Consider the following 19,206-nt stretch of genomic DNA (forward strand, 5'->3'; position numbering starts at 1 on the left):
CTTGGGTGATGTTGTCAAGACCATAGAAACAACCTTTGGTTACCATTTCAAAGCTAGAACCCAACCCTCTCCCATAGGTGTTTCCCTTGCATTGCAAGGATCATTTGTGGATGAAGTTACCCTAACCCAAAAAATCTAGTCCCTCTAATATACTTTTATTTGTCATGACTTCAAAAAGTAGCATGTGTAGCATACCTAGCCTCACAGAGAGAGAGAGAGAGAGAGAGAGAGAGAGAGAGAGAGAGAGAGTATACATGATAAGGATTGGCAAGAAGGGCAACCACACTTTGGCTCTTCATAAAAGTAGCACTTGGTGGAAGCCTGCGGTGATGGTGGCCTAGCTCAATAGTCTCCCTTTAAATATGAAGTCTTCTTTTAACAAATGTTGGGTGGTTATCTTCCTCTTGCCTCTACACTATTGAGTTGTCATGTCGCAAATGGTTTATGTTTCTATTGTGCAATATGTGAAAAAGCTCCTTGATTTCTTTCTTATCCAAGTTTAGTCTCCATTGTCTGTTATTTGGTCTCGAGTGGTAGGGATATCAATGTCTCCAAAGAACTAAGTTTTTGGGTAGCCCAAGTTCTCAAAGCTTGTGCAACCACATATGAAAGTTTCTCACTTTTTGCACTTCTAGGGCTATTGGCACTCATGGACTATGTGGAATACATACATTCTTTATTCACTTCCAAAGCACAAAGCCATGCCACCCATTTGAGAGCCATTCTTCATTGGTAGCTTGACATCATTGAGCTAGCATATATTCTTCTTCAATAGTATCTCCTTTCTTGACACAATGCTCTTTCTTCAATTCCCTTAACAATCATATGGATCATTTGTTCTTGTAGTCATGTACTTTTAATTTGGGTTTTGGTAGTATTGTACACCAAAAGCTCAAGCAAAGTAGGACATTAAGAGAACTCATGTGGCTACCATGGCAAGGTACCAACCCCACATTACCCCAAAAATCATGTCCCATCAATCTGAATAGCTTTGATATTGCAAAAATTCTCTACATCGATCAAAGAAATTATCCAAAAGTTCCAAGGACCAAATGTTGCATTAAGGCAACCCTTCTATGGTGCATTAAATTTAATAAATTTGCATTTGTAAAACAAGCCCACTCTCATGGATTGTTTTGTGTGTTCCCTGTCGATGATTCGCGGGGGAGGAGATGGGGCAACTGCTGGGCTAGGGACGGAAGGAGCTGACCTCCTGCTTCCTTGGCATTCATGCAAGGATACAATGGAGGCCAGCATATTCTACAGCAGAGGAGAGCACCCTGAGCACGGCAAGTTGCAATGGATACGAACACAATGGAAAATGGATTTTGCATGCTTGTTGTCGGCCGCAGAAGACCTGACGAAACAGTTGCGACTTTTTTTTTTTAATCCTCAAATTAAAGAAAGGCAGCATCCATCGAAAGCGTGTATCGTTGGCAGGGATCACGCAAAGGTATGTTTCTCTCTCTTTGTCTGGTCTCTTTCTGTATTTCATGCGTAGGTCACCAATGGAACAGGAGTTCCCAATGAGTAGGGAGGCTTTGCTTCCGGGGATGGTGTCCTCTCACACCAAGAAGGTGGGGATTATGTGAAAAAGAGCCAATGGAAGTCCGGGAGCATGTAGGAGTTCAAATGCATGGTGAAAAAGGATGATTCCGGGTCTACACACTGCTGCAAGAGAAGACGAGAGGCAAGGTGGAGAACAAAGTTTGTGCATGCCGAATCTCATCACCTGGCATGTAAGAGGCGTAGGAAGCCCTTTGAGGAAAAACCTATGCTACGCAACGCTCAAAAACAGGAAATATGATACTGCTGCCTGGCAAGAGGCAAAGCAAGGAAGATAGGAAGCCCAAATTTTGCCTATAGAAGAGGTAACCTTGACCTTTGAGCGTGACTAATATTGTCCAGTGACAAAGAGTGGATGAATGATGGATCCAGGAAGATGTGGAATTTGGTGAGAGCAGTTTTGATTCCCTAAATCTGGAAGCAGAGGAATAACGGACTAAATCTGCAAGCTGAGGAATGACAGACTTTTTGCAAGGGCTCTTAAGTTGTCTGTAATGCTAAAGGATCACCTGACGTAAAGCTCAGGAGTTCTCAGTCTCAAAAGCTCAGGAAGTCCTCACAGTTTGAAGAGGGTCTAGACTAGACCGTTTCGCAAACAGGAATCTAAAGAAAGTTTTAAGGATGATTGTGCGGCTGCTCTGAATAACACCTGTAAGTTATGTAAATATCACTCATTAATTTTAGTTTCTATGAATTATTAAAAACTGTTTCTCTTGCAAAGAGCATTATGCTTATAACTAAAAAAGCTTCGCATGCTTTCATTCAATCCATAAAAGTAGCAACAGTCCTGTCCTGTTTTTTAAGAGCTTCGATCCTCGCCTTACTTTCAGCCTTCCTAGAACACTTGCTATCTTGTGGCACTGTGCACTATCTAGGCACAATAAGAGTAAAACCTCCAGCATTAGCAAAGCAGAATTCACCATGTTGATTGAAGAAGACTACTGCCTAGAATCTACAACTGGCACAGAATTTTCTCACAAAGTTGGGATGGACGTTGAAATTCCCAACATTTAGGTACATAGGATACTAAGCAGGAGCTGCTTGACATTCCCTTAATGAATCCAAAACTATGGAACTGCAAAATCATAGTATAGGCTGTTCTATCAGCACAGAGTAGGTACATTCTAAAGCAGAACTATGTACAGACTCAAAAGAACTTGAAGACTGATGCACACGCAAATAAAAGACAATGCAGCTTGGTTGCACAGTTCTAAAGATAATTCTGAAAAGACCATTTAAGCAGGCATATAAGCTGTTATTGCCATCACAGTTCCACACCAATCAGCACACAGTTCAGAAGGACCAATTGATGAACGTGAAAGCTATTATGCATTGCCCTGTACTGCCCTCAATTTTCCAAGCCATGCCACGCTCATAGGTAGCAATTCTTCCACTGCTTGAGACACGCATTCCCGCAGGAAAATAACCAAAACCCTACAAACAACAAAGTAGAACATATTCTTTTCTCAGTCTTCCCATACAAGAACTATCAAAGAACTCCCACTTTACTAACAGCAAAGACGTGGCTACACACTTTCTTCGTAACTTATCAAAAGAATACCATTTCAACCTCCAAATTTCTTCAGGCAAAAACTCAATTACCTGTTGCAGAACTTCAGTAAAATCAGGGCACAGTGATCGAGCATTTCTATCCAGTATTTCTTGCATCTCAGAGCTCCGATTCTGCAGTGCAGCTGATGTGGTCTCAATCATATCCAGACCTGACTGGTTTGCAAAAATGATATCTGGAGCAGGCTGAAAAAGATCAAACAGTGTGTAAATACGCAGTGCCTACTTTCAGAGTTGTCATCCAATGAAACTTCAGATTCATATGGATAAATCACGATAGATTGAGAATTGGCACACCTTGAAGATGCAACAGAATATGGCATCGGGATGATGCCACAAGAGCTTAAACAACCCTTCAATACTGTCTGAATGTTCCAGAAGTAGCTCAACTCCAAAATATGAACTGCATTGCCCAACCACAACTCATTAAACAATTTTGATTTCTCTACATGCATGCATCATCAATTACAACTTAAAGAGACATACCGGTAGCTCTTTAAAATCTTTTGTGTAAGCACAATAAGCTCCGGAGATCCAAGTGATTTTTTCTGTTCAATTTGAGGACCAACATTCGTAGCTAAAGCCATAGCAAGTCTTAGTACAGATGCGACCACAGTCCTGACATACTTCCGAGCCACACTGGCAACACTTTCAAAGCCACGCAGATCACATGGAAATTGAAATGCAATGGTCAAAACTGAGCGCAATGGGCAGTTTGTGCTTTTGCTCCCACTCAGTGAGCCAGCTCCACGAGCTCCTCCCTCCAAGGATGATGCTAGATCCAGTGTCCTGGCCATGTCATATTCATCCTACAATTCAACAGGCCTAAATCATACATATTCTCTCAAAAAATTTCAGTGTGATGCTTGCAGACTCTACAAACACAGCTGCATACCGCAAGGTTGTTATCTAAAGGAACAACACGAAATCCAGATGGCATCAGAGGCATGTCCTCAGAGATGGCAACGTTCACAGGTGCAAACACAAGCTGCGCAGAAGCACCAACAGCAGCTTCATCAAGGCCTGTACAAAGCTGCAAAATATTGGGGAAACCATTAGTCAGACATTAATCCTGCACTACACAGCTTGTGTTGCTTTATCAAACACACAGCTAGTACAAAGCTTGTGTCTCTAGATACGTTACAAAGCTGCAAAAATGTTAGGGGAAACCATAAACCAGATATTGATCCTGTACTGCACATCTTGTGTTGCTTCCACAACACACTGCTAGTACATAGCTTTTGTTTCTAGATATACAGCAAGTTTTAATTTCACAATTACCTACCATAAACTAAGAGGAGAAAAGAACCCTCTCTTTGCACAGAACTGTGTTGTATGCCAGTTTACCTGACTGAGACTCTTAGCTAGTATGATCAACTAAATTAGAGAACTTACTTGCAAGAGAAAGTGATCCTTGGAGAGAATGCTACCATCTCGAAGAAAATTGGGGCATTCCATCTGTGAAAGCTCTAGAAGCTGTCATGAATTACATGTGGGTTAGTAAACCTTATGATTAACTGCAGCCCATATAAGACAAACCACCACAGCTAAGCAGTGTTAAGAAAAAAGACAAGGTTGCTACCTCCTGCTGCTCAAAAGAGTGAGCTAGCAGTAAAGGAGCTGAGCCATAACACGAGCTTCCTCGTGCTGATCCTAGTGTCCCATACACTGTAGACCCCAGAGTAGCTGCAATATCTGCAAAATTGTCCAACTCTGCCCACTCGGAACGGTGCTCATGAAGGAATCGTATCAAGCGTGCAGGAGGCACATTCTGTAGCAATTTGCAATATCAGTTCAAGCTTTCAAGGAAAATATGGAAGTCAGAGGTAGTACCAATGATTATGTTATTTAAAATGCTGCAACATATAGGCCTGAAATTAATGACACAATAACTCAAAGTTATCCTGACCTCAAAGACAATGCAAATGTAGACAAATAGACAAAATGCATCTCAAGCAGACCAGTGGATGACAGTCAAACTGGATTCTTCAAAACACATACTATGTTTCACAAAATAAGGGGTCAGAAACAAAGTACATTCAGTTCCAATGAATGTTTCATACTCTTAAAGAGTTTGTGTACTGTGAAATGTTAAATTCAGAAAAATGTGCCAAATACCTTAAGGCAGATCAAGTGTCTGGTAAAAGGTTTAATCAAAAACACTATAAATCCAAGATTGAGAAACTGCTTCTTTTGATCCAGTTGCTCTTAAATGTTTATCAAGCAATCATAGTCATTGGTTTGGTGCCTCTAGCAAACTTTTCAATGGAAAGACATAGAAAAATCTTAAAAGCCAACAGTTGACAGCTTAATAAACTCGATGCGGTGTTACACTAATGAACAATTGAACAGTCACAGAGCACGTAATGAGGTGTTGGCTATATCTAGTCAACTGCAATGCTCCATGCAGCATCCATGATCCAATCTCATATCTAGTAGGGAAAGGGCACAATCAGAATTTGCAGGAACTGAAAATGAAGGAAAACAGGGAAAAAGATAATCAAAATGGGTTTGCACTGATTTATAAATGTAATAAAATATAGGAAGAGAAGAGAATGCTGTGTAATTCTAATCTCATTTACAAATAATGATGATTGAAAAATTTGCATAAGAAGGGGATAGTAGGGCCAAAAAATACAACGAACACAATTTGCAGTTAACTCTGCAAACTGGAATAATGTGCCAAAAATAAAATTACCGCGAGTGTGCACATGACTATACACACTGGAATAATGTGACAAATATACAATACCAAAAATACCACCTCTCCTACCTGTCGGAAGCCATATCTTGTTAACAAATCCTAAACCAGTTCAAGAAAGCCACTACTGCACAAAAACAATTAACTGCAGCTGCTACCCTCTGACTACTTCACAATGGCAACAGCTACAAACAGGCACAGACTGCTTCATGAATGCTGAACCTTCTACAACTTTGCTCTAAGATGATACAGCACTGCCTTAACTGCTGTCAAGGCTCGAAACCTTGTCATGCAGCTGTTGCTGCAAGTTTAGAGCAGATTAGCAACCTATACTCATCTACAAATCTGCAATATTGCTCCGAGCCGCTCCCACCTCAGATCAGAAGCCTCTCTATGAGCATACATCAACTTGCAAGCATAGCTGAATAGGATGTTACAGGTTGTCACAAGCAGAACCGCACTACTTTAAGTCTAGGCCTTCCAGTCTTATAAGTGTCCCAATCTCTAGTTACTCATAGTTTTATCTAAGTCTCATTAGATAGTGTGCAAGGAGTGATCCTTGCACAAAACAAGCCCAGCAGGACATGTTAAAGGAGTATCAAGTAGTTTACAAGGGATGTTTTGCCGTTACACGCATTACATAAGACAATATCGTAGCAATGACTATGTTGCTCGTAACTTGCTACAACTCCTCAATTTTGCTGCAAAATAGCCTGAAGGTGTGTAACAGATTCTACACAGAGCATATCATCCTCGATACTCTTCTTGCCAAGCAACTACCATTAGGGACCCCAGGACATCTCTGCAGTCCACATATCCCACGGGTTCAATCCTTTCACATTGCCTGATAATCATTGGCCTAAGATAAACTGACAAATTTTGATCCACAACCCTACTTTACCCCAACATCAGCAAACCTGCGCATACTTTTCTAAAAACTTAAATTATAGTGGCCTCAAGCAATGAAATCATAAGACTGTCAAGCTGTGTGCACATCCATTCCTAGAAGTGAAAATTTGTTCTGCAAGGCACAAGCTATCAAAATGCCAGACAAGCATAGAGAACAGACAGGTTTAAATATCATGCCAATATGGTGTCTCTCAAACACCAATAGAAACATAGCAATAATCATCGAGATGGTAATTAGGGTAGGCATCGTAAGAGAGGACACAAAGCATCCCAAAGGGAAATTCAATGGACCCCTTTAAGGTGTAAGTAGCATCCCACAAGTTGGACAAGGCCTACAAGTACAGAATGTAAATAGGCATAAATTTGGAATCTGATCCACTTATTGTGAAGGGCTTGTAGCTTTCCCCTGAGGTGTGAAAAATGCCATGACTACAGTCAATGGCAGTGATGCCCTGTAGGTACACCTGATAAAGCAGATGCAAGTGCAGTCACAGTCCACACACACCCTATACAACTGAGAGTTCCGATCATCTTCTACACAACTAGCACATATCCAGTCAATGGCAGTGATGTCCTGTAGGTACACCTGATAAAGCAGACGCAAGTGCAGTCACAGTCCACACACACCCTGTACACCTGAGAGTTCCAATCATCTTCTACACAACTAGCACATATCCCCGATGAAAGTGCATTAAGAACCATACTTTATAAAGACCTGTATGACCATTAAGGGTATCAACAGCACCAAATGCTGGAGTCTCTGCCATGCCATACACCAAATCTAGTAGTACCCTAACTTGAAAGTTGTACTTCATCTTTATCCACACACTGCCATGGGTAATGCAAAATGCTACATGCACAATTCAAAAGTTCTCCACTCCAAATTTACCACTTTCAAGACTTATACTTAAGATTGTGTCTTCACATGCCCAAAGATGTTTATGCCTTCAATCACATAAGATTTTAAAAATGCACCTAAAATTCACCAACCTGTAGCAACAGTGATGTTTTTGCACAGAGCACTCCATCTCCAACTGAAAACATCTTATCACCAAACAAAAACTGCCGGTGTGATAAACTGGTATTTGAGTGTTCGTTCACAGAAATGGAAACATCATCCACTCCATCACTTGCCACAGAGGACCAACCATCTTCAGATAAGCAGTTTACAGCCTCATTAAATCCCCTGTGGCCAAGTAAATTGTCCTTAAACTCATATTTGGTAAACCATAAGCATGAATGTGGGAGCAAGAAAATAAACTGACCTGGCCATGCGTTGAATTAGTGCTCTAACTACAATAGGCTGAAGGCCACGGCCTGGCCCAGATTCAATGTCGATATCACGTGCCACCATACGTAAGTACCGCATAGCCTGCATACGGAACAGTAGTTTTGTGAACCAGTAGTTTTGTGAACCTTAGAAGAGCTTGACACATAAATCTAATATTTATCCAAAAAAGCTCAAGGGAAAACATTTACCCCCATTGTCATCTTCTGAGCTAGTACTGAAGATGACTCATACATTGGGCGTAAGACCTCTGGCACAGTTTCAGGCTAACCATACATCCAGAACATATGTAGTCAGTGGCCATAGCAGTTTGCTTCTCTTTATCCCAATGCAACCATTTTAGCTGACCAAGAAGTCACCAAATTACTTACTTGCAGGTCCATGTGATCTACAATATGCACAATAGATCCAACAGTTCCATAGGGCCTAATCAAAAATCCGCTCGATCTCATTTTTGCTCTGATAAATTGATCTGAAGGCGGTACCAAAGGTTCACCAAGTGACAAAGGCAGTGACCTCTCACACACCTTGGATCAATAAGTGCAGAAGTTAGTAGCAAGCTTAATAAAGAAAATTTTGCCTTCACATATATATATCAATTGATCAGGGCAGCTGCAACATAGTCATGTGCAAGAAAGGGCATGGAGATGGGATGTCAATGGTCATGGATGTCTGCAGATGGTTTGTCTGTTCAAAAACTTATTTATAACCGAAGCCCACAAAAACTTAATGAAGAGACATCACTAATACAAAATAAATGAAAGCTCACAGTACCAGCCAGGCTTCATACAATGCGTACAAGAAACTTGCATTTGCTTAACATGAAACTCATGACCATAGCACAAGAAAATGTCATGCAAATAACATGGAATAAGAATTGTAGGACTGTCAAAACACCATGCCTACAAACCATGGGCTTCTTTCCACGTGCATTCTGTACACAGCTTCAGCAATTCATTGCCAAAACCACAGCCACACGTCTAGAGGCTTGACACTAGACAGTCTATGCAGTCCCAGGCCCAGCCACTGACATTAAGATTGTTTTACTATGTCAATTGTCCAGACTTCTTCCTGTGACACCTCCCGATAAGGACTTCATATGGATCCATTTGTCCAGACTCCCAGAGCTGAATAACATGAAACTCATGACCATAGCACAAGAAAATGTCATGCAAACATGGAATAAGAATTGTAGGACTGTCAAAACACAATGCCTACAAGCCATGGGCTTCTTTCCACATGCATGCTGTACACAGCTTCAGCAATTCATTGCCAAAACCACAGCCACACGTCTAGAGGCTTGACACTAGACAATCTATGCAATCCCAGGCCCAGGCACTGACATTAAGATTCTCTTACTAAGTCAATTGTCCAGACTTGTTCCTGTGACTCCTCCCAATAAGGAGTTCATATAGATCCATTTCTCTGGACTCCCAGAGCTGAATGGAAGAACATGGACTTTATTTTCCATATAAATGTGAACCAGTTGGACCAGTTATTCACCTTGGTTCAGGATGGACTCTTATAAACAATACCCAAAAAATTATAAACGTGCTAAATACTGATCTACATGCTGGAGATTAATCATGAAATTGTCCATTCAATCCTTCAACCACTCATGGGGCTGAAACGCACAAAAGCTTGAGCACCTCTGGAGTGGTGAGGATGAAGAATAGAAGTGGGGCCCAACCTCTACAGGCCTTTGAACACCAACCTGGTACAGCTGTGATCAATTGGATATGTTAATCTTCATGCCAGATGCTGCATGGCAGATTGCTGCTGACTTCCTGTCACCTACTACCATCAATGATGGGTGACAGATGACATGATGGCCAGTGATGATGTTACACTGGCTTTTAGCTGGTTATTACAAGTAGTATAGCATTCCAACTGGCAAAGCAGTTTTGACATGAAGTATGAGCTGAGCTCCTTAGATAATCATGTTGATAATTTTACTGCAATGGCTATCAGTAGATGACACCTCACCTCTAGTGTTAAATCCTCACATATCCGTTGTCACTTCACAACATCAGGAGCCCCATGCAATGCAAATATCCACAAAATAGATGAGGGAAAGAGAGTTGGACTTGAAGGAGATGGTGTTAGAAAAACTGGTCAGTAGCTTAGACAAGGGAACAATGAAGATCACTACAAAGGTAGGCCCGATGTCAACAATCACCTTGAGGTTTCATGGCTAGATATTTGTACCAATTTGTGGAAACCATCAGATAAGTGTGCACGTCTAGGCATGTTCCATGAACAAAATAGGGACATGTGACCTCGGAAGGGATGCTCACATTGATTTTCAACATAAATGGGCTTTGACTGTTTCATAGCTAGCATAAAAGGTCATCACACCAGTATTGCAGAATGAGGTGGGTCAGCATACACAATCATCACAACTCAGATGCACATCATTCTAAGCCAACACTATCGCACCTGGCAAATCATCATGCCCGTCATTGGCTGGACCAAAAACCTTGATACTCAAATCATTCACGTTGAAAATCAGATTGACTACTTGGGAAGAGACCAAAGCATCAATGAAGATTATTAGATTTGACTAGGCCAAAGAAATGCTTTGGTGGCTAGATTTCTATACCAACTTAGTGGAAACATTCAGTTAAGCATGCACAGGATCAGTCACTTCCTGAAAAGGGAGCTCACACCAATTCAGAAGAAGAGCGTGAGATGACACTTAAGCCCAAATCACAACCAGTAAAATTTTACCCATTAGAATGTAAATGTCTACCTACATGCTTGCCTAAGTCAACATCTGGAACCAATTCAAAGGCTAGCTCATTAAATTGTAAGTATTAAAAGACCACTACATGTATGCTGATGTTGTCATCCACATGGATAGAAATGAGATTTTAGCCTTCACATACATAGATGAATCCACATCCACAATTATAAAGTTTTAAATGCTCGATAGTAGAAATTTGGCGAATGGTGTAAGAAAAAAAGTTCCTCGAGCAATTAATGGAGCACTTTTGGCAAACCAAAAAGAGAACTTATGTCTAGTAATTTGCATCAAAATGAAGTCAATTGAAAGCTATAAATCTGGTTATAAATGACAACAATACGAGAGGCCATTCTTGATATTACCAAAAAAAAAACAATGAAACCATTAAATGTTTACTTACCACCACATTCTTGTCATCCACAATGCTGGTGTACCTCAAGGTGCAGAAATCTCTAGGAAGGGAGAGTGTCGTTGGAGCATACATCTGCATGCAGCCACAACAAAATCATGGTCAAGGACAAACAACAACTTCGAGAAGGAAAGAAAGTGAGTCCAGGATAAAATTGTCACTGTGGTTAAAGATGTGATGCATGTTACTAAAAAAAAATCATTCATAAATTGGTAATTGCTCATTTAATAGAGAGTATTACATGCAGAGACATCCCATACATCAGCAACAGGTCTTTGAACAAACTGAGACCTAGAACTTAGCTGCACCTGTGTATACAACAGCTCAACAAGGCCACCTCCATTAGTTGTGAAGGTTCCCAGCACATCCATGCGACGGCAATCACAGAGCCACATTGAACGATTCTTGAGAAGTTCAACAATCTGCCAATGAACAGTTATTTGCTTAAACTCGTCAGAAAGTATAGGATTAGAAACAACCCACAGTGACACTGATTGACTGTGTTTGCCCCACCAGCCAAAGGGAAATACCCCATTCAAAAATCTGACACTGTCAAAAGACCATTCACATGGAATACACAAAGGTAGAACATGGATATAGAACAACCTTGGCAGGTTCAAGAGCAACAAGGCCACATGCGCGTGCTGCTACTCCGTTGCAGCCATCAGAGATGGCAACAATGCCAATTGAGTCGGGACCAGGCTGTAAAATCATACCATGAGAACAAACATCACAGACCTACAAGATGTTTATCCTGGTTTTTCTACAGGCCTCAAGTCTCATGAGGAAATGTGCTGCATAATACCATCAAAGGATCCCGGCTCACCTTCATTCCAGGCATCTGAATCCATTCCACAGCTGTACCTGTGGCCTTGGAAATGAATTCAGATAAGGTACTCTCTGCAACAGCGGCCAACCTGCCAAACCACCATGTCAGCTCTAGTGTTTACTCAGGGTCCAGAATTACAGTCAATAAGACTACTCACCTAGCAGGACCTGCATCATGGGGCAGTTGCAAGGCGGACGGTTGCAGACAATTTGTCACCACAGATTCGGAGCTATTTTCCGTACTAGCAACTCCATTCTGGGGTAAAATAAGGTTTGTTAAGATGCAACCCCTTGTTAGATTTCCAGATACGAGTAGAAGCAGCAGGTTGACAGAGCGATCTCTGCATCTAACAACCCAAAGTTGACAATGTACCTGTTCATCCTTCCTGTTGGGTGAATCATCACCTTGCAGTTGCTTGAGTTGCTTACGAATCTGTTGGTTTTGAAGAACAAGCTGCATTGCCTGTTTCGACAGATTTTCGTTCTCCTCCACCAGTACTCGATTCATTGCTGAAAGCTTCTCATTCAAGTTCACGAGGCGAGAGGCCTCCTTCCGCTGTTTGTCCCGGCATCTTCAGGGAGAGTACAAGGTGTGTCACATTTTTTAAAATTGAAAAGTGAAGTGCATTGCAAGCAGCTGATGAAGCACATTACATTACATGAGCAATTAAATGCACATTGTCTGAAGCATTCAGGCATCATATGTTCCTCCAATACTACTTAAAGACATCAAAAGCCAGCCATGTTTAAGAGCAAAATGCTTCAGGAAGAGCCATAAAGAGCGTTGTGACAGTTCAATGTCCCAAGCTCCTTTCGGGGCTTTGCGAACAATCGCATCTGGAAAGCTGCAACAATGTGTGCAAGCACTGTTCCTGAAGCTGCCAAGCTCGCGGGAGACGCAGTGCAATAAGTCCTTGCTCCAATTCCTTCGTACTCGAAGCTTGGGAAATGGCACGTGTGGGTGAACTGAACCAGCGGGGAATGGCCGCCAGGAGTGAGAATAAGATAAATATCCTGTTCCTTATCATCATCAACCTGACCAGGAGAGATTAGGGGGGAGGAAGGGGGGAGTTATTACCTGCGGTTCTGGAACCAGACTTTGATCTGCTTAGGCTCGATGTTGGAAAGGATGGGGCATTCCTTGAGCAGCTGCAGGCGACGGAAGGAGCTAGGGTTGGGGCAGTGCGAGTAGAGGCGCTCGAGGGCCTGTATCTGCTCGTTCGTGTACCGGACATATTTGCAGGAGGCGCCTCGGTCTTCCTTAATCTTGGAGACCGCCATGGCACTAGCATCAGGGAAGGGGCAAGGGCAGGTACTCTGTTTCAGGTAATTCTTCTGCTACTGCGGTTGTTGCTGCTATTCCTGGTGCTACTTCTGCTTCTGCCTGGAAGCTGCTCATGAGAGGGCGAGAGGGGGGAGAGAGAGAGACCAGAGTGTGGGAAATACGAGCACTTGGAACAAAAGCCCCTCTGGGATGAGAGAGAAAAGAGGCCTAGAGAGAGATGAGGGAGAGAGCCCCTCTCTCTCTCTCTCTCTCTCTCTCTCTCATTCAGTCAGTGTCAGTCTCCAGTAGCCTGCTATAGTAGTAGTGACTGTACTCACTCCTTTCCTCCCCCTCGATGACTGTGTCGCATGCGCACCCCTCCTTCTCTCCATCCATGCATGTATGTGCATGTGTGTCCATATGTATGTACATGCCTTGCCATGCGGATGCATAGCATCCCACATTTCATCCATCCACAAAAGGTTTGCTTCACACACGCATCTGTATGTTAGAGGGCATTTCTTCGCTAAAGACGAACGATGCCAATCATAGTCCTTCCTCCTAAGTAGATGTTTTTGGTCCCCCCCTCCTGGGTAGATGTTTTTGGTCCCTCCTCCTAGCTAGTCACAAGGGTCGACTGGAAAATCGTTGTAAGGACCCAAAAGGATGTTGCGGGCGCCCTTCTAAAACGCAAGTCCATGATGTTATAAGCCCGAAGACTGCTCTGTAAATACAACTTTTACATGCACCTAAAGGTCGTTCCTGACCTCCTCTAGGGGCTATCACAGTGGCACAACTCTAACACCCTTTCAAGGCTCATAATATAATGTAAACACCTTAGGTTTTAAAAAGGAGGCAATAAAGGGATTCCTACAACTAAGAAAACACGTGTGTGTGTGTGTGTGTGTGTGTGTGAACGCACAATTATATAAACATGGGACGAACCAATGAAAAAGTGAAGTTTTCACATGATGTTCATCAAAAAGCTCTTTTTTGTTGCTAGTACTAGGGGGTGAATTTTGCATTCTAAAGTGAATGGCACTTTTTATAAGCCAAAGCATGGAGATTTGAGGATATTTAATTGCAAACAATTGCAAAAGGAGACAACAAAGTTTTGGGAATGACTACAAACCCATACTTTTCTTTTGGTCCCACAAGCTAGAGTAGCTTAAGGCCTTTGAAATTATATTTCAAAAGAAGGTTGAGCAAATGTGAAATGAGCACAATACAAATCAATTAGCACAAACACTTGGATTCAAGGTCCATTTTTTTTAGGGTCCTTGCAATCTTCATGTATCTCCTTAGGTAGGAGCCTTGATGTAGTAGGGGTATGACGCTTTATGAGCAAAAGTTGCAAATTACTAATCCATTATTTTAAGTACACCTACTTTTCTCCTTTAACACCTAAGCTAGGGACCTCGATGTGGTGATGTGCCACGAATGCAGTGCTTTATGAGGAAGAGTTGCAAATTATCAGTCCATTATTGTTTCCATATTGGACATTTCTTTGGGAGAAAACTAAGCATGCTTACCATCAATTGGTGAATCCTTGAAGCATTAACATTCTCTTTGGGTATACCCACCATGTGAAGTTTGCCTAATCAAGATTCATATTTGAGTATCAAGACTTCCGCTTTCTCCTTTTATGTTTGCAAAAAATTCAAGGTTATTTCTTATTGAATGTAATATCTTAAGAATTTCTCATGTCAAAAGAGAAATTGTTTGACTCTCATGCATCTCAACACAATTCAATTGAAAAAATAAAAAGACTAATAATTAAGAATCTAGCATTAATGCTAGAGATTAGTATACCAAGAGATATATAACGGTTTCCAAGAATACTACCCTTTTTGGAAGTTTTCTTGGCCAAATTTTATGATAATACCCCAGAAAAACTTTGCAAAAGTTTGTGATAATACAAAGGAAAAATAAATGTTTTTGTAAGCCTTTGCATTAACTATATCCAATGAATGAGACCCCTAATCACTTTGTGATCCAATATTCACATCACTCTGGAATGTTGTACATAAGCTATTACTTTTTTCCCATGTGCAAAGAACCCCATGATTCACCCTATTTATGGCCATAAAAGCAAGCATCCTCAATAACATTCCCCAAAAGACAACAGTCATCATCCTCTTCTCAATACTCAAATCACATTGCTCTTGTTTCCATGTATACCACATGAGTTTGTTGTTCATAGAGTGGTCAAGTGTAAGAAAGGAAGAGCATGTGTAAGGGAGTCTAGACTAAAGGGTTTCCATGTGTATAACTGCTTTAAAAAACAAAGCATCAAATCTTTAAATGAAGTTTAGAGCAAACAAAACCCATGGCTTTTTTAGGTGAAATTTTCCCTTTCCATGCAATGTAAACAATATGCATTGTATTAAATTACTCTTACCTAATATTAAGGTTTCTTCAATTACTACTCCATCTCAAGGAGAAACCATCATGTCTTTTCCAACCTAGTTGGTGTGACAATCTACCAAGGTAAGTAGCCATGTGCCATGTGTGATCCACACTTGAAAAGATGTACATACAACATATATGCACTCTAGGCTTAACACTCCATGAAATAGCCTCATAACATGTAGAGGAATATACCATTGTGATCACATTCAACATCCTTTCAAATTCCACATGCCCTTCAACATAAATGATCCTCATCTAACCTTCATATACATATAGGCCCTACCATTGGTGCTAAGTCAAAGCAGAGGCCAACCCCCCAAGTAGTCTATATTTTGCTCTCTCCACCAACCTTTCCTTGGTCCCTTCATTAGAAGTGGCTTCTATCATACTTCTTGGTCAGCATTCACTTTCAACTTTACCTTGCTCTCATGAGGGTGTCCTTCTCTTGAATGTGGCCACTATCATTGAGACACACGCTCCCCAAGGAGTTGCCCCTCCTAGAAATCCTCGCATCTTGGTTTGAGCCTTGAATCTCTTTGCAAGATATACACAACATTTTTTTTACACAAAGTCCTTATTTGTCTTACCATGCAATCTACTCTATGAAAGCCAACTATAGCATATCTCTTCCGTATCCTTTTTCAGTGATATTGCACAAGGGTAAGGTAATAACATTTCTTGTTGAACCTTCCAATGGCTTTAATGCCAAATAATTGTGTCATTCTTCTTCGTTTGGCTATCACCATTTTGTACTTGTATACCTAGAGTTCTTCACGATCCTTAAGAATCATATAAAAATATTTAGGGCATTGTTAGGTACTCAAAACTTGAGTAGGTAATGTTTGTTTGTCTGCTTGGGCATTTCATGGTGATGATAGCAAGCATAAAGAGGTTTCCAATCAAGCATCCAACTATGCACAAGTGCAATTTCTTCGTAAATGAATTACTACCCTTTGTATACAATAATACACAAGCTTATGTGAACTAATGTACCTAAATTTAATAAAATTAGAGGCAAACAATCACACTTGTCTTTCTAAAAGGCTTAGAGAAAGACAAAAAATTTGCAAGCTAATAGATTTATTATGGACTTATGAACCTCCCAACAAGAACTACTACTAATTTGTTTCATACACTAAATTAGATGCTTTGTACCCAATTAGAACATGCAACCGAATCTTAGGTTTAGCATTGTGGCAGACAAACCCTTTGCTATCTTTTCATAAACATCAAATCAATGATGATTAAGACTATGGAATGTTGCAACTTGTTAAAGTAAAGAGAACTGTCCAATCCACACGTTCTTTTGCAGTGATTGTATGCTTGGAAAGCAACCTACAAATGTTTTTGTGGTAAAAAACACTATTTGTTCCAAGGCTTTTGAGAGTGCATACCTTTCTCTCAATATATATGGATAATTAAGCACAATAGTCACTTTCATGAGTAATTTATTTGCTCCATACAAATTTTCCCACAACAAGGTTCCATATAGATAGCTCAAGGTTGAGGAACCTACCATGCAAATGTAAATGCCTTACATTAGAGTCTTTGCTGAGAACTACATTTTCTTACAAAGTGATTATGAGATATCTATGTCATGCATACAATAACTTCTTATATGTGGCTTAATAATTTGTCGCATACCCATCAAGCATCATCCTTCTTAAACAACATAAAGCAAAGGTGTATGAAGCCGCATACAATATGCCCCAATGATTAAACCCGACATGCAAGCAATATGCTAAAAGCCAAAAAACACATTGCACATTCATTAGGTATTTATATGCCTCATATTGGAAACTACTTCAGTATTTGCTATAGAGGAGTCATCAATTACTTACATAAAGCACAAGGTAAAAGTGCATGTATAACAACCAATAAAACCAAGATTCTTCCATTGCACATGATCAATCAATATCCCATAAATCTGAACTACATTATAGAAACTCGATAAATCAATGGAATTTGACTTTTTGTCTTCTCTTTTGCAAGCTACATGCACCACACACATAGAAAACTTAAGATGTCTTACTCAAATTCCTTGAGTGAAAATTGTTGTGTCACTCAATGTTTGGATGTTTGAACCTATATATCATTAACTAGAGTGAAAAAGATATTGGTTACAGTTTGCTAATGTAGTTTTTGGTCAAACAACTATAACTTGATTTAAAGGAGCAAATTCTCTTTTGCTTACACTTTGCTTATGTAGGTTTTTGGTCAAACTCATATGACTTGCTTAACTATTACTTTCCAAAAAAAGTTAAACCTTTTATAACAAGGCATGAAACCAAAGGAAGTAGTGATTCTTTTGCAATAACACATAAAATCAATTGATTAACATGTTGCACCAATAATGGTTTTTCTCTCACATATGTATCCTACTATCAATTTCTTGAAGAGCTCATTGTGTTTATTTCTTAATCACTAGACTACTCTGTTTTAATAATGTTGTGAATGCAATCTTAATTGTACAAAAAGTTTAGGTTAGAGGCTCTGCTACTTGGTATGAAGTGATGAAGTTCTACCTAGTTTGAAGTATTTTACATTGCAACTCATTCCTTGTAGCAAAAGTAAGTCATAGTTACAAGACATGAGTTGATGTAAATGATGAGATCATGCATGGCAATGACACAACATTTAAAGATGTAAATAGGATGTGAGTGAATGTATCATGTTGAGGTTTTTCATGGTCCTAACTTTTGTAGTCTTCATGTATAGCCATTAGTTTGATGTTATTATTTAGGTAGGTTTCTATAACATATACTAGCATTTTGCGCATGGAACACTAGGCCGCTTCGTGGCAGCTTCATTGCCTCGAAGCAGCAAGCGAAGTTGCCGTATTGCCATGCTATCGCAAGGCAACTTCACTCAACAATCCATTTCTCATCTTTCTCTCTCCTCTTTTCCCTCTCCGATTCTAATTTTTTTCTTTACCCTCTCTCTCTCTCCCCCCCCGATTCCCTGTCTAATTCTCTCTCTCTCTCTCTTTCTCTCTCCCCCTCCTCTCTTTTCCTTCTCTCTCCCTCTCCTCTTTTTTCCTTTTTTCTTCTTCTTCTCTCTCTTCATTCTCTTTTAAAAAAATTTATTTTCTTCTTCTCTTTGTTTATATTCTCTCTTCTTCTTCTTTTTCTTCTTCCCTCTCTCTCTCCTCTCCTTTCCTTCTCTCTCTCCTCTATTTTTTATTCTCTTTTTAAATTTTATCTTTCCTCTTTATAATTCTCTCTCCATGTTCCCTCTCTCTCTCTCTCTCTCTCTCTCTCTCTCTCTCTCTCTCTCTCTCTCTCCTTTCACTTTCTTCCCCCCCTTTGTCTCTCTTAAGGTATGTAAAATTTATCTTTTCTCTGTATATAATTCTCTCTCCTTATGTTCATATTCTCTCTTTTCTTCTCCTCTCTCTCTCTCTCTCTCTCTCTCTCTCTCTCTCTCTCTCTCTATGCCCCCTTTTCTTCTCCTCCCCTTTCTCCTAATTTTCCTTTTTTTCTTCTCTCTCTTTTAAATTTTATATTCTCTCTCT

At 40.4% G+C, this 19,206-nt stretch overlaps 1 protein-coding gene across 2 annotated transcripts; it reads right to left on the bottom strand.

The window, feature by feature from the left end:
* Positions 1-2,467: 2,467 nt before the first annotated feature.
* Positions 2,468-13,627, bottom strand: LOC148013320 (homeobox-leucine zipper protein HOX32-like). 2 transcript variants are annotated; one of them, XM_087667470.1, is made up of 18 exons: positions 13,095-13,627; positions 12,390-12,588; positions 12,175-12,272; positions 12,015-12,105; positions 11,795-11,890; positions 11,497-11,610; positions 11,180-11,263; positions 8,405-8,560; positions 8,225-8,299; positions 8,011-8,117; positions 7,736-7,931; positions 4,718-4,906; positions 4,531-4,611; positions 4,031-4,123; positions 3,622-3,944; positions 3,433-3,538; positions 3,169-3,321; positions 2,468-3,000 (listed from the first exon to the last, which is right to left on the bottom strand). In XM_087667470.1, the coding sequence occupies exons 1-18, from the start codon at positions 13,295-13,297 to the stop codon at positions 2,860-2,862; spliced, it is 2,505 nt and encodes an 834-aa protein (XP_087523596.1). In that variant the 5' UTR covers positions 13,298-13,627; the 3' UTR covers positions 2,468-2,859. The 2 variants fall into 2 exon arrangements, with proteins under 2 accessions (XP_087523596.1, XP_087523595.1); XM_087667469.1 differs by having other exon boundaries at positions 4,031-4,168.
* Between the last annotated feature and the right edge of the window lie 5,579 nt (positions 13,628-19,206).

This window comes from Lygodium microphyllum, chromosome 26 (assembly GCF_053477565.2).
Source record: "Lygodium microphyllum isolate KBCC chromosome 26, Lygodium_microphyllum_v1.1.10, whole genome shotgun sequence".
Taxonomy (NCBI): Eukaryota; Viridiplantae; Streptophyta; class Polypodiopsida; order Schizaeales; family Lygodiaceae; genus Lygodium; species Lygodium microphyllum.